The following is a 14,780-nucleotide window of genomic DNA, read 5'->3' on the forward strand; positions in this document are numbered from 1 at the left end:
CAGGGTAATTCCATTAGCAAAGAGATCAAAGAAATGCCACAAGCCCTGAGTCAGTACATTGCTCTTTACTTCTAGAGGGTTTTTTCATGATGCATATTTAAAAAAAAAAATATTTTGGTGCCTCACTCACAGCTGATGGAATAATTGAGAATAGGGAGACTGCTCCTCTCCTTACAGAAACAGGAAAATACCCTTTTTCCCCAGCAGAAACAGGAGGAAAACAGAACAAAGTCCTGTAACACAGTTTTGATGATGATTGTTTTGGGGTTTTGGTTTTGTGTTCTTAGAATACCTGTGCAAATTATCTTCAAATTTTCTAGAGAGCATCTATCACCCCTCCAGATATGCTTTATTTCCACAGCCTCATCGATTCAGTTTCCCACACTCCTTTGAGGGGGAAGCACATCTGTGTTAATCTAAGCCATCACATTCCCCATTCATTTATGAGACAATAAAAATTATTCAGCAAAAAACCATCACTTCCAAACTCAACATTTCTTTCCCCATCTAAACTCAAATGGCAAAATACCATTTAGGATTCAAATTCCTCCTGCAGAGGAGCCAAAAGATCCAAATCCCAAGTGCAAAACTTCTCCTCCACCATTCCTCAGAATGGGCACACCAGTGACACCTCCAGAGGTCAAAGTGATAGGAACTGTCGGATGGATCAGTTGTCCATCAGCTCCTGCTGATTGGCTCAGTTATCCCCAAACTCCACATTCCAGGGAGCTGCTGAATACAGGTATTTTTATTTTACAGCTGTTTGACACTGAATTACATCAAGCACATCACTCCCCTCCCCCAGAATAAAATTTACCTCAGAAAGAAGAATATGAAAGAGCTCTGCCCACGCTTGTTACCTTGGAGAGACCATGGAGAAGGGAAAATGTCCACTTCTCCCAAAAATCCATAATTCAGTAATGGGCCCTGGATAACAAATCTCTCTCCCTGCAAAACACATCTAATAATTCCACTCCACACTGGAAGCAAAATCAAAAATTGAAGCTTATTCAAACACACCCACACTGGGACAACAGCTTTGGTCCAGTCAGATGGAAACACAACAAATCTAAACTTAAAAGGACAAGATATCAGGCCTCGTGCTCATAGTGAGGCTCCAAATTTATGCATCTTCGTCCTCATGAAGATATTTTTATTTTGAGATATTATGATGTAAACTTCTTGGAATGTGGTTTTATGCACCTTCCTTTCTTTTAAGGACTTAATCCCATGAATAAATGCAACATCTCATTATAAGCAGGAAAAAAACTTCATTTTTAAGGATGTGGGAGCCAGCACTCTATTTTTTGTGCAGTTCAGATTTGTACAGAAGCTTAGAAAACCTGTACAACAATGGCACTCAGTTCACAAATGTAAGAAAAGCTTCACTTTTTTTCCCAAGACACTGAGCAATGTGCCTTGCATGAAGCACTAAAATATTCACTTTGAAGATTATTTTTTTCAGTTGGACTAGTTGTGGGGCCCAGTACAATACAATTACATCACTTAAATCCCCTAAAGCTGAGCTGGTCTGAATATAAAAACAGGGTGAATTTACTCTTTGCCCCCAATTTAAAAAGCAGCAAATTCCTTTTGTTTCAGTGTATAAAGGACATGGCAACGGAATGAGGAGTCTTACAGCACAAACCATCTCGGGGAAAGTCGACTGTGAAGACCAGAATTTCAGTTTCAGAAATCAACACCCTGAAGTGCACTGATGAGAAATACAAATATCTTACATGCTTCCTCTTCATGCTTAATCATAAATATTTGTCTTGCTCTGTAAAAATGTCTTCCAAGAGGTAACAACCAAACGCAGTGAGACTTCACAGCACTGCACTAACAAAACCCAGGGCAATTCAGGGGTTAACAGGAAAGGTTAATTAAGTTTGGGATGTCCCAGCAAATTTTGGATGAATTAACACCTTCCTGGAGGGCTCCCACCATTCCCTGAACAACAGCAAGGGCTCACCAACAGCACAGGGAGCAGGAGATGCACCTGGCTGGGTCTCAGCCTCGTCAGCAAATCAAAACCCTTCAGACATGAAGTGCCAGCACACACTCACCCCCAAGGTTTTACAGGGACAGAGTTTCACATCCCAGCAGCAAACCCACGCCCAAGCTCCCTGTGTGTCTTTTAGAGAGATTTTCAGTGGAAAACAGTAGTAGGCTGTGAAACTCTTCATGATTTCTTATAAACTTATACCAGGCTTTAATTCACAAATAGGCAAATTCTCCCCCAGGTTTTCAAAACCTGCTGGCAGCACAGCCCACTGAATCCCAACTGCACTGAAGAACAGAAGCAGAGCAAGGAATAGATTTTGCCACTGAATGAGCTTCTGAAATTTAAATTCTGATGGACTCCACAAGAGGGAGAGGCTCCCTCCCTTGTCTAAGTCTCTCCCAGGTTGTTATGACTCTGGGTTTCTGCCTGGAGATAAACAGGAATCCCAGAATATCTCGAGTTGAAAGGGACCCACACTGAGTCCAACTCCCTGCTTCCCACAGGGCTACTTAAAACAAAATCAAATGACTGAGAGAAGGCTGAGGTATGGGAAAAGCAGAGTCATGGCTGAGCCTGCAGCCCCACTGCAGCTGCTGAGATCTGCTGGGAAAGGCCAGGCTGTCCTGCCATTCCCACATTACACATACTCTAATCCTATGTACTCAGATTTGCTGTACTCACACAAGTCTTTGCCCATTCCTCCCTCTCTTTCCTAAATATTACTACTTCTGAGGGAAAATTGCTTTGCTCCCCACCAAACTGCAAACTATTCACTTGCTGAAAGGCAGCTGAAGAAGGATATTGTTGGTTCTACACAGCTTTCCTTTTTATCTAATGTCACAAGAAATAAAAAATTGACTCTCACTAATACATGCTGGAAAAAAATCAGTTATCACCATTCATATAATTAACTGAGATTCAAAAAAACCTAAAAAAAAAACCCTATATAAACACATTTCCAGAGGAGAGCACAATTTCTTATATAATACACAGCAAACTGCGTAGCTGAAAACACAACCTGTGTCAAAACATACCCAAATTTCCCATGCAAACCAAAATTCAGGAATTTCACCTCAGTATCTTCAGTGTCTACAGATATGAGGACCCATCTGGTGTGCAGACACATACATTTGATTTTACATAGTGAAATTTAAGCAGACCCATGATCCTGCTCCTGCACCCAGAGAGTCCCTCACATGGAGATGCACTGGTACTGCTAGGACTCCACCAAATTGCAGCAGTTTAACAAATTAATTAAATTTGTAGCCAAATACAAGACCCATGCTACCACTTTTTAGTACCAAAAACCGTAAAAACCACTCCCTGCCACAGCCCCTCTGACCTAACTTCTAGCATGCAGCTATTCCACTACATAAATAATGTATTCAGGCCTAAAATACCACGTGGCTCTAAAAGAAGGGGTTAATGGGTTCATTGTTACAGAAAAATGCTTCAGTAGTAATGCCAAATCTGTGAAATACACAAAAACCAATTTTGTTTTTTCTGCTCTGTTTTTTAACACACAGTGATAGCTCAGCTGTGGGCCTAACTCCATCCCAGCTGTGGCTGGAGCATCCCTGTGCACAGGTTGGGATTCCCACCAACAACGAGGAACAACCAGGGCTCTCCTACCATGCCAGCCCCAAACATATGGAATATGTGCAGAACACTTCTTCTTTTTGGTGTGGAGAGGAAGAGAGACACTGTGAAGTCATTCAAGCGGAATGATAACTAAACCAAAGCCAGATCAAAGGAGCAAAGAAGAAAGACTGAAATGTGAAGCTGAAATATTTATTGCCTTCAAAACATCATCCCTATCCTGTCCCTGGGCACTTTAATATTTGGGAGTTGTTAGAAAGCATTCTAACTTGTTTCATCATTTCAAAGAAATAAAGCCAAAAATATAAAGGCAAGAAATAAATATAAAGTGTTCCCCAGTTTTAAGAATAAGATGAGTTTGTCTTTATGAGAAAAAGCACAATTCCATTTATAAATTGTTTACAGTTTGCATAATTTGAGATGTTTAACATCAGAAAGCTGGTCTGCTTTCCTTCAAGTAAGCTCCAACAATGGAAGATATTTAGAATACAATTATTCTTTTAAACTATATAGTTATGTTTTAAATAAATCATGAGAAAACATTAACAAACTAAATCACTCCTTAAAGCCATTAATGAGTTCGGAGCAAATAATGCAGTACCACACTGAAATAAGAATAATGCATTAGATTCAAAATTAATGGCTCACAAATTAGGCAGACATTGGTTAAACACACTAATAATTATTATAACTATTTCTCATTACAATAATGACAGGGCACTGTTGTGCTAGGTGCTGTGCAAACAGAGTAAAAGAGCAACTGCCAAATGATGAATGTGATGTGGGTTAAAAGGCTGGGCAAGTGTTGTAAATGTGGCTGGAAAGGAAAACTTGGTAATTTTGCTCCAGATTGCAGAAACTGTCTCCAAGATTTAGATCCACCACATGTATGAGAGAGCACAGAGGCTCTCACAGTTATCAAGGGAGGAGGATTAGAACAGAGATTAAACAGTCACAGCTTTCCCATGCTGAGACCACGGCTAAACCTCAGCGAGGACAACACGGAGAGGAGAATTAGAGAGACAGGTGTAGATAATGGTTTAGAAAAGGGGAGACAAGTCTGTAATTAAAAGGTGGCCCTGAAAGGCGGCACAGACAGCAAAGAGATTCATGAGGCACCCAAAGAAGAGGAGCAAGGAAGGCAAAGATGGAGATCAGAGAACGGCGCTGTGGCACTGAGAGCTGGGGGTGGATAAAATAAACCATCCAAGGACAAACTATGTGAGAAATCACCAGGCACAGGACAGAGCCAGGCAAGGAGAATCACTTAACACTAACAAAAGCTGTGTGAAGAGTGACAGAGCCAACAGTGGTTGGCAAACCAAAGATGCTGAGGATGAACTGCCAGGATTAAGACTGTTAAGGAGGTACAAGGGCTCAGAATTCATCCTGTCATTCTACTGACTTAAGGTAACTAATTTTATAGTTAAAATAATTGTTTAGTTGAGGATTCAGAATAATAATATTCATGTTGTAGTAGATAATAAAGATATTTAATTCTGGGGAACCATGAGTGTCTACTTGGCTCATTGGTTTCTTCTTTCCAAGAAGACATGGACTGTCACAATTTTCTTTTCCTTAAAAGTACTGTTTGAATTATCAGATTCAACTCCTCCATGAAGGTTGGTTGTACTGTAGCTGAAGGAAAGTTGTACAAAGTACATAAAAAGTAAAAGCAAAATTAAGATTACCAAATGTAATTGAAGTAGAGAGATGACAATCATCGAGCAACAACAAGGAACAAAGTTTTTCCTTGTACTGTTTTGTAGATGGTTTCTAAGTGACTCAAAGGAGGTGACTGCCTGAAACATTTCATGCTTTTTAACAATCAGTAATTGAATTCAATCATCTGTACAACTTTCTTTAGCCAACTGAAAGCTTTTCTCATTTCATCAATGTTTTGGGCATTGTATAACCTTGAAATAAGAAAAGAAATACGAAAACATACACTGATGTGCGAGGGAAGCCTTTGGAGTAACAAGGAAACAATTCTGCCATTAGTGTTGTTTATTTGTATTTTCATTTAGTCAATGTGATTGTGATAGTCCTTAACTACATTAATTATTAGAATAGCAATTTACAGCAATTAATAGAGTGCTACAGCATGACACAGCAATGCTCTTCACCTCACAAGGCAATACTTTTAATTTCATAAGCTGTGTGCCATATCAAACCAGTTTCACAGTTGTTATCACTAAAAAGATGTCATGTGATATCTCTATAACCATCTTGAGGGACGTTAACAGTCCCAGAGCCAAGGATTAAAAATCAACTGTTACATTTTTTTTTGTACAACTGGAGCCTTCCTTTCAATACATATTTCATTATTGCCAGTAGGTCTCCAGAGAAACGGGGAGAAAGAAAATGAAAGGCTGTAAATAGTTAATAGAACACTTCATTTTTGCTTTTAAGTGAGACTATTAAACAAAGCTACCATATTTCAGAGCCCTCTGTTCATGCTCCACGTTGTGGCCCCTAGAGCGAGGGTTAGGGAATGTTTACAATATGCTGGAAACTTTGACTGGGTTTGCTTTAAAAGGTTTCAGATGCTCAAGCACCAAGTGGAGAACAGCTGCTTGGTTTTCCACTAATTCTTCAAGGAGAAAAAAAACCAACCAAAAAAAAAAAACCAAAAAAACCACCAAACCAAAACCCACACTACCAAAAAAAAAAAACCAAAACCAGTTTTAAAGAGTAAAACTATATCCCAACTCCTCAGCCACATCACATTACCATTGTTTTTAAATCACAGACGTGGCTTTCTTCATCATATTGCAATGGCTGTAATGAGACAACCCTCAACATTTAATCAAAGATAATGATGAACACAATGAACATGAATATAAACTCTTAACAATGCTCTTTTATTGCAACACTTGGAATTAAAGACAATGCCTGCTCATATTCCTTTAATTATTTCCGGCTTTAAACAGTAATAGCTTTTCCATTCTGACAAGCATTCTCTCCACACACAAATACTTCATTTTCAAGGAAAAATGGAATTAACTGCAGGAAAACAACTACACTTAGGCAATTACCCTGAAAATATTAACAACAAGAAGCAATTACTCAGAATTTGGATTCAACTTAGAGGAACAAGAAAGGAAAAAAGAAATGAAAAATTATCTTGTGGTTAAAGCTATCACTCCCTTTATTTATTTATCATTGCATTGATGATTCTCAGGCTGTTGTGTTTTGCTGTGTGCAGTGGCATTTCTGACGCACACCACTCCAAGAAGCCAATACAAGAGGATTTGAAGGAGCAGCTGTTTAAATATAAAGTTCTCAAAGGGCTTGGTAGAATCAAATTCTCAAGATCCACTGTAAATCACAGCTTTTTTTTTCAAATTGTAACCTCTGTATATTTTGAAAAGCCTAAATTTTACTTCTTTTCAAAATGTTGGGCTCTAACAATTATGCAAATGTAAATTGCAAACAAAATAAATTATTTCCATTGCTATTTATTCTACCTCCTTCTGCCAGCTCTCTTCACATGTTTATTTTTCCTTGCCTTCATCTGTTTCCCTCTTTATTGGGTCAGCAGCAGATTGTTCAACATTTATTTCTCTCAAATCTATGTCCCCTCACTTTTACACTGTTCCTTTTGTGGCAATTCAGAGAGAAGAAAAATTAAATAAACACCAAGGGATTTTTGCAAGATATAAGGACTTAAGGACTAGAAGAGCCTTACATAAAACTTCCTGTGCTAAAGTTTGATGCATTTTTAGGTACTTCTGAATAAAGCAAGAAGAGCTTTTCACATCAAACAAGCCCAAGTCTTCTCTTTGTGCATCAAAGAGAACCATACAATGAAAAATGAGTCATTACTCAGCCACAGCTGTAGGAGAAGATTCTGCAAAGGACAACCTCACCTTCTGCCCATTTTTGCCTTGTCCCCATGTCACCAGTGCAGGTGAACTGGGAAAACCCCTGGCAGAACCAGCACTGCTGGAGGAGGCCAGGCAGGCTCAGAACAGCAAAACCTTAATAAAATACTCAAGGCATGAAAAAACCTTAATAAAATACTCAGTATGAAAACAGATTCTCAAAAACTCAGATCAGCCCACTGCACCAGGGCCCAGAGCAGACAGAGGCCTTGTGGAAATCAAAACAAGAGAAGATGGGAATTTACCAACCCTCGGTGTCGCTGCCATCCAGGCATTCCCTGTGGCAGCCTGAGGCTCCAGGACAGTGCTAATTTCATTTTAACTTCTGCTTTTAGCAAGGCTGAGATCAAAGCCACCCTCTGAAGTCTTTACAGGCATCAATACCAAGTTGAAAACCACAGGAGAAGCCTGAGAATAGCTCCAGCTCCATGGATCTGGCTCAATGTCAGGTAAGGAATGACCCAGAATAACCAAATGACTGGCAAAGCACACCAGGAGATGACAAGTGAAGCTTTTTGAATTTAAAAAATGACTGAGGTTTCAAGAAGAGTAACTGGTACCACAAAAAAGTATTTCCTTCCCTAAAGAACATTTCTTCCACCTTGATTTAGGAAATACAGGTGCTAACACATTTTTATCAGATATTTTCTGCGAGGCAAAACCTTGTAGCAGAAATAACTGTGCTACACACAAAACCTGAAATGTAAAATATAAGTAAGTGTCACCTGACAAAACCCCTAGAAACAGTAGCCCAGCATGGTGAAGCACAGAGCATTGCTCTCACACTGGAATAAGGAAAAGCAATGGGAAAAGCTTTATTAAGTCTGCAGTGAGGAAACTCCCTGGCACCACCTCCAATGTGAAATCAACTTCTTCTGCTTGGCTACCATGTCAGAACTCACATGTACACAAGCATATGCATGTACACAGGTATATATGAGAAAAGAAAGGCAAATCATTTTCATTTCTGAAATTACTGAACACCTGCAGGCACCACCTTCACACCACGTTATGATTGGAAAGATTTGGTCTGCCACCTAAAGCAAACCCCAAAATGCTGTGAGAACTGTCTGTGTGTGCTTTAAAAACTACTGGGAAAACTATTGGGAAAATCTGCTAAAATATAGAAGTGTCTTTACTGGTTTCTAGAAAGTTTAGCCCCTCTTTCTTCCCCAGAATTTTAAACAAGTTCAGACAAGGGGTAGAAAGCCATGGAAAAAAAGAGGTGTTGGTAGCTCCTTATGTAAACAAATAATTTTATTAAGTGAGTCGGAATGAAGCAGCTGCTCAGCATTTGCTCTGTATCATCCCCACTTGCAAAGTGCTGAGATTTGGCTCCATAGACAGACTTGGGAAAAAAAAAAAAAGGCAAAGAGTGAGAGGGAGAAGGTTGTGGAGCACTGGAGAGGAGATGTGCAGTCATTCCTTGGTGCTGTGGTGTTTAACTACAGCATCTGCACCTGTACAGGGCGAGTTTCATCTCATTTCATTTCATTATTTCATTTCATTTCATTTCATTTCATTTCATTTCATTTCATTTCATTTCATTTCATTTCATTTCATTTCATTTCTCCTAATGTCACTTCTTAACATTTGGTTCCTTCACACACTACATAAGTGAAGAGCAAGAACTCAGGAAATCTGTACTTTAGGAGAATATGAAAATGTTATTTGTGTATGAGGCAAGCAAAGCAAAAAGCATTAAATCAGATCCCATCATTACCTCTAGTACATGAGAACTGTCACAACCTTCATCCTGAAGAAATCACCCTGGTCTGCACTTCCCATGAGGGTGACAGACCATCACAGCCTCAAACTATTCAGGATGTTTAGAATTTAATCCAAAATCTCTCAGTCTCAAGAGTGACCACGTTTATGTGTCTCTGCAGCCACAAAGGTGTTATCCCTGTCCCTGGGGGTGTCCAAGGCCAGGCTGGAGCAGTGGGACAGAGGAAGGTGTCCCTGCCATGGCAGGGGTGGCTTTTAAGGTCCCTTCCAACCCAAACCATTCTGGCATTCTCTCATGACTCCGGAATGCAAGTGTCAAAACCAAACCACCTCAAAACTGAGCTGGTGTAGCGGTTGTCATCTTCAATAAAATGGGGAATATTTCCCTACATAAATAGATATTTCTCACAGTAAACTAAAAGTATTCAACAATCTGCTACCAAAATATAAGCAGAGGGAAAATAAATATATTGAATGAATAAACATCCAAATTCCAGAGAACAAGACACAAGAGATGATGCTGAGAGCTGTTTAACAATATTGTATAAAGTCAGCAAGACCTTTTCTTTCTCTTCCATGCTATTTCTTCAGCAGCAAATGGGTACAGATTTTTTTTTTCTCATTTATTTTCTGTTTCATTCTACTCAGTTTGTACTGTGACAAATTATATACCTCTATTTCCTACTCCTCTTCTCACTGTGAGAGATAAGAACAGCAAAGATTCAGCCTATTTGCAACCCACTCTCATGACACATTTTCTGCAACCAGACCACGGGGATTAGAGAAACAACCTTTCCCCCCAAGTAATTACAGAGAAGCTTTTCAAGAAAACTTTGTTCTTATAGAAATGCCATTTAAAGGATATTCTAGAAAAGCCCTTGCAGCACTTCTCAGAGTGACTTCTGCTATTAAGCAATGCCTGTGACATGCACTGCAGAAGTAAATATAAATTTTATATCTACAAGTCACCACCACGAGTGTTGGAGCAACTCTTTTGCAAAAGGTGTGCTTTTGACAGGTATTTCTACCATGAACTTCAGAAGAAGAAAAAAACCCTCTGTAAACTACATAAACCCCTATTCTGTATTGAAACTGTGGCAATACTTTTTTTTTATTATTATTTTTGAAGTGAAAGATACTTTCAGAAATGTGGATTTTACTATTCCACACAATGCCTCAAATCACTTTCATTCTGCATCAGTGTGGATACGTTTGAAACAGCAGCAGCACTGTTTGCTGTCACAGCACTGGAAAAATAATGATAATAATAACAAAAATCCCCTAAAATGCCTGCCACTTCCCTTTCTATGTGCTTGCAGCTCAGCAGCTACTCAAGATATAATCCTGTGGCCATTTCAGAATCAAAGTGCATTCAGATCAAAGTAGTTTATGAGAAAGAACTGATGCACCTACTGGGTTCTGAGTTACAATTCCACAAGGCATCATTTCCGTGGAAGATGCTGAACTGTATTTTCACCCACTTCATGCAAGGTGAGGTTGTTTTCTAAAGATTTACTGGGTCTGCCTGAGCTTGGAGTTAGCTCATTTCATTCTGCAAGTAGTTAAAGAAATTCAGCAAAATGAACTATTTTTACATAAGCTATTGGATTTTATAGACTCATGAATAGGAAGGGATTGCTAAAAAGAGTAATTTTTGCAGCAATGAAAAAAAAAAGCCATAAGGAAGCCATCAATTCCTGCCACAATAAATACCACTGCTTCTTATCTATTATTTACTTGTGTATAATATAAAAGCACATGTATGAAAAAATCTTAGTATAGTCAAGACACACTGGTGCTAAATGAATGGCTTGAATTGCAGAAAGCCCTGCAGGACTGGCAGCTCCTCTGTCCTGGGCAGGTGAGTCTGTTCCATTCCTGGTCAGAAATGCAGAGGTCAGACCCAGAGCTGAAATCCCAACCAGCAGAATGTGAGCTGGGCTAGACTGGGGCACTGCATTTCTGCAAAGAGCATCTTTTTAGGATCCTAAATCCATCCTCATGGATCTGCCAACTTCTGTCTCCAGCCAGACAAAACCACACTTGAAAGCTAATTTTTATTTCTATTCAGTTACTTATTAGCATTACTAGTTCCATTACTAATCTTAAAATTAGACCCAAACCCCCTGCTATAAAACAACCAAAAGAGCAGCAGTATAGAGTTCTATTAGAGTAAACTATCTCCACAAATAAACATTTTCCATTTCAGTTGGGAGAGGTATATTTGGTTTCATATTAGAAATCTCTACATTATTTTCAACACCCTGAATTAAAAAAACTTTAAATGAAAAGAAAAAAAAAATAAGAGAAACAAAGTGCCATAGGACATGGAAGTGGCCCTGGGAAAAATACAGTATCAAAGAATATTCTCATTTAGAGGCGACCCACAGGAGTAGAAGCAGCCTGCACTAGGAGCCACTTTGAAAACCATATAGGAACATATAGGTATATACACATAGAACCATACAGGTATTAACCACTTGCTGTGGGGAAGCAGCAGATGAGTTTTAGCCTGTTGAACAGCCCCCAGGGCTCCTCAATCCCAGCAGCTGACCCATGCCCAGTTTTGGCCAAAGGATCGACCCACAGGAAGTACAAGGCTGGGACTGAGCTCTGCCCTTTGTTTTAATTCATGGCCCTTGGAGCATCACCAGCACTTTGGGCTCTTAAAACTTGAGTCTTTCAAATCCTTACCCCAACTCCAAGCTACACCTAAGCTTAAATACAGCCAAGGAATAGCTGAAATAACCGAGGATGTCCTCAGCTTCTGCAAGAGCTCCTCAGGGTCCAAATCCCCAGCAGCTCACAGATACCGCCTGGAGAGAATTTCCTCTGCACCCATGTGGGGATCAACCCTGGGCTGCAAAGCCAGACTGGTTTTATTAACATAAGTAAGTGCAAACTGACACATTATTTGAAAGATGTAGAAGAAAATTAATACAACTTCATTATCAACAAATCAGATGGTAAAATACTGAAAGATTAAGTGCAGTTGATAACAGTTCAACCTCCCCAAAATTATAAATAATAGTCAGTGTAAAGAATTTAAAGATTAAAAGCTGGAGTTTTTATTAATGTCTGCAGTGATTTGAGATAGTCTCTATTTATGCCAAATACCTCAGAGATTATAGAAATAAAGAAATACAGACTTCAGCCCTGTCACTTTTATGGAATAAAAGTATCTTTACTTGCCTCTCCCAGCCTAGATAAGGTACATAGTGATATTAACTGAATACTTTTAGCAAATAACTTCTGGTTTGTTTCAGAATAATCTGTTTATCCTAGAAATTACTTCCACAGCTTTGACTTTTAACTGGATTAACACATGGGAAGAATAATTTACATAATCAAGAATGGAAGGAGCATAGCAAGAGTTGATCTTGTCCTATGTGCATCTGCTGTGCATAAACCACTCCCTTGCTCAGAAAACATCAAACTTGGTGCAGCCTGATTAGCTGTTCATGGACAAAGTCAGCAAAAAAAACCTGTTCCAAGTTAGTTAATGAAAACTGTTTGCCACAGAGCATTTCTCCCAGCTTTAGATCCACAAGAAGAACAAGTACTCCCACAAAGAAGTGTCGTATCAATGAGAAAAAATCTGCATTAGACTTGTAATTTCTGGATATTAAACATAAAATATAAAATCAGAAGCATCATCTACTAAATTAAAATATATTTTAAGTAAATACATCTTTCAAATTTATTCCATTTTCTAGAAGAGCCCAAAGCAGCAAGTCTTTAGTTTTGATTATTTGCTTCCTATGAATAAACTCTGAATTGAACCTGGGCCCATTTATTTGAGAGGGCAACACCAGCTGACATCATTAACTCTATTTATTTTAATTAATTCTCATTAATTCTATTTTATTCCCACCACTTAAAAGTCAAAAAATTTTGTTGAGTTGGATCTTACGTTAGGTTTTTTTTTAATTTTCTGGTTGATTAGAACCCTGAAGGTGCAGCTTTAAAACTGGAAAGAAAACTATAGGAGGGCAGCTAGATGAGATAAAGCATACTTTTTTAAATAAATAAACATTAATAAATAAATATTTTAAAATACCTGGGATGGTTCAAAATTATTCCATATTCACTTACATCACAGCCTGTTCCAGGTAGCAAATTTTCTTTTGAGCATCTGCTCTTTCTTTCTCCAGATCATTCTGAATGCCGTTAATCTGCCATTTAAAGAAAAAAACGCCATCTATTTTAGCCAAAACAGTGTCTGAGTTCAAATAAATCAATGCTATTTTAAATTCTAAAAATGATTTATTTGCATATTCGTTTTCCACTGATGCAGACAACCATCCATGGATTTCTAAAATGATGAGAAATGCAAAAGCAGAGATTAAAGGAGAGATGAAGTATGAGAATGTAGCCAGTGAGCTATTTTCCTTCTCAAAGTGAATTATATCTGTCTAGAATAAAGAAATACCAGTAATTACATAAAAAAGGAACTAGATTTTCTTAATGGAAGTACAGAAAAGCAGATGGGAAACTGCCTAAAATAGTGACCTGTATTCTCTAGGGCGCAGAGCTCCCACTCCCAAATTTGTGACCACCCAAAGCGAATCACTTGTCATCAATTCTTACAATAAAAAATATCAAACATAAATACCTTACATAAACATCCTGAATAATAATAATAATAGAATAATTAGCAATAATAATCCTAAAAATAGTTACAAAACCCCTTGAATTTGGCAACTTCCCAGGTGTGGTCCAAACCACGAGTTTTTGTAATGTTTTTTGCCAAGGGCAGGTTAAGTCCAAGAGTTTGTACATAATCCAAGAGTTGTATTGCTTTAGAATTGCTCAAGGAACAACGTGGGGATGGGACATACAGGAAATCCTTCATCCACCTACAGTCATTTATAATGTTCCAGGCTGTTAAGACACTACAATAAAGAAAAATGTGTTTGACTAAGTGTGTAGGCCAGTGAAAACACAAATTCAGGGATGCTCTGCTGGGAGCAGTTCCATGGAGGTGTTCACTCCAGGAACACTTAGTTTGCTTCCAAGAGCCTCCAAATCCATGAGCTGTCTATTAGAGAATGAAGAAGCTACTGCCAAACCTGGTAAAATTCTATATATTCAACAGGTGGTTTGGGAATGGCTGTCAGGAATAATCTGTCACTCTTCTGATGCTGAGCTGAATGTTTGGAAAACAAGCAGTCGATTATTTATAAAAAGCAGGTGTTTCCTTGGCTTGTAAAGCCATTTAGCCTAACTGGTTCCTGATCCAGCAGATAAGCACATTTAATCAAACAGTGACATTTAAGGTTCCTACCTATGATTTGTTTGATGTTTAAGTATCCTCAGAGGCCACAGCCACTGCAGACTCATAAAGATTATTAGATAATGGGTAGGTTTTCAAATGAACAGTTTGCAGCAGAGACTTCATGATTCCTTTACTTGTTTTAGCATTTTATGGGCCAATCCATCCTGGTTTATGGATATATACCCACAGATTATTCACTGCTATTTTTCTTCTCATCCTTTCTCAAAGATTTGAGTTTGAAAACAGTTACACCACAATTTATGAACAAACTGCTGTCAAGCTA

At 38.6% G+C, this 14,780-nt stretch overlaps 1 protein-coding gene across 7 annotated transcripts in view; it reads right to left on the minus strand.

The window, feature by feature from the left end:
- The window catches only part of CEP112 (centrosomal protein 112), a 158,266-nt gene that overhangs the window by 102,614 nt on the left and 40,872 nt on the right, over nucleotides 1-14,780 (minus strand). For all 7 annotated transcript variants that reach the window (XM_053960179.1, XM_053960177.1, XM_053960180.1 and 4 more), the window contains exon 17: nucleotides 13,315-13,394. In XM_053960179.1, coding sequence (XP_053816154.1) covers nucleotides 13,315-13,394 — 80 coding nt within the window. The remainder of the gene's footprint in view (nucleotides 1-13,314; nucleotides 13,395-14,780) is intronic.

Source organism: Vidua chalybeata, chromosome 19, assembly GCF_026979565.1.
Source record: "Vidua chalybeata isolate OUT-0048 chromosome 19, bVidCha1 merged haplotype, whole genome shotgun sequence".
NCBI classification, from domain to species: domain Eukaryota; kingdom Metazoa; phylum Chordata; class Aves; order Passeriformes; family Viduidae; genus Vidua; species Vidua chalybeata.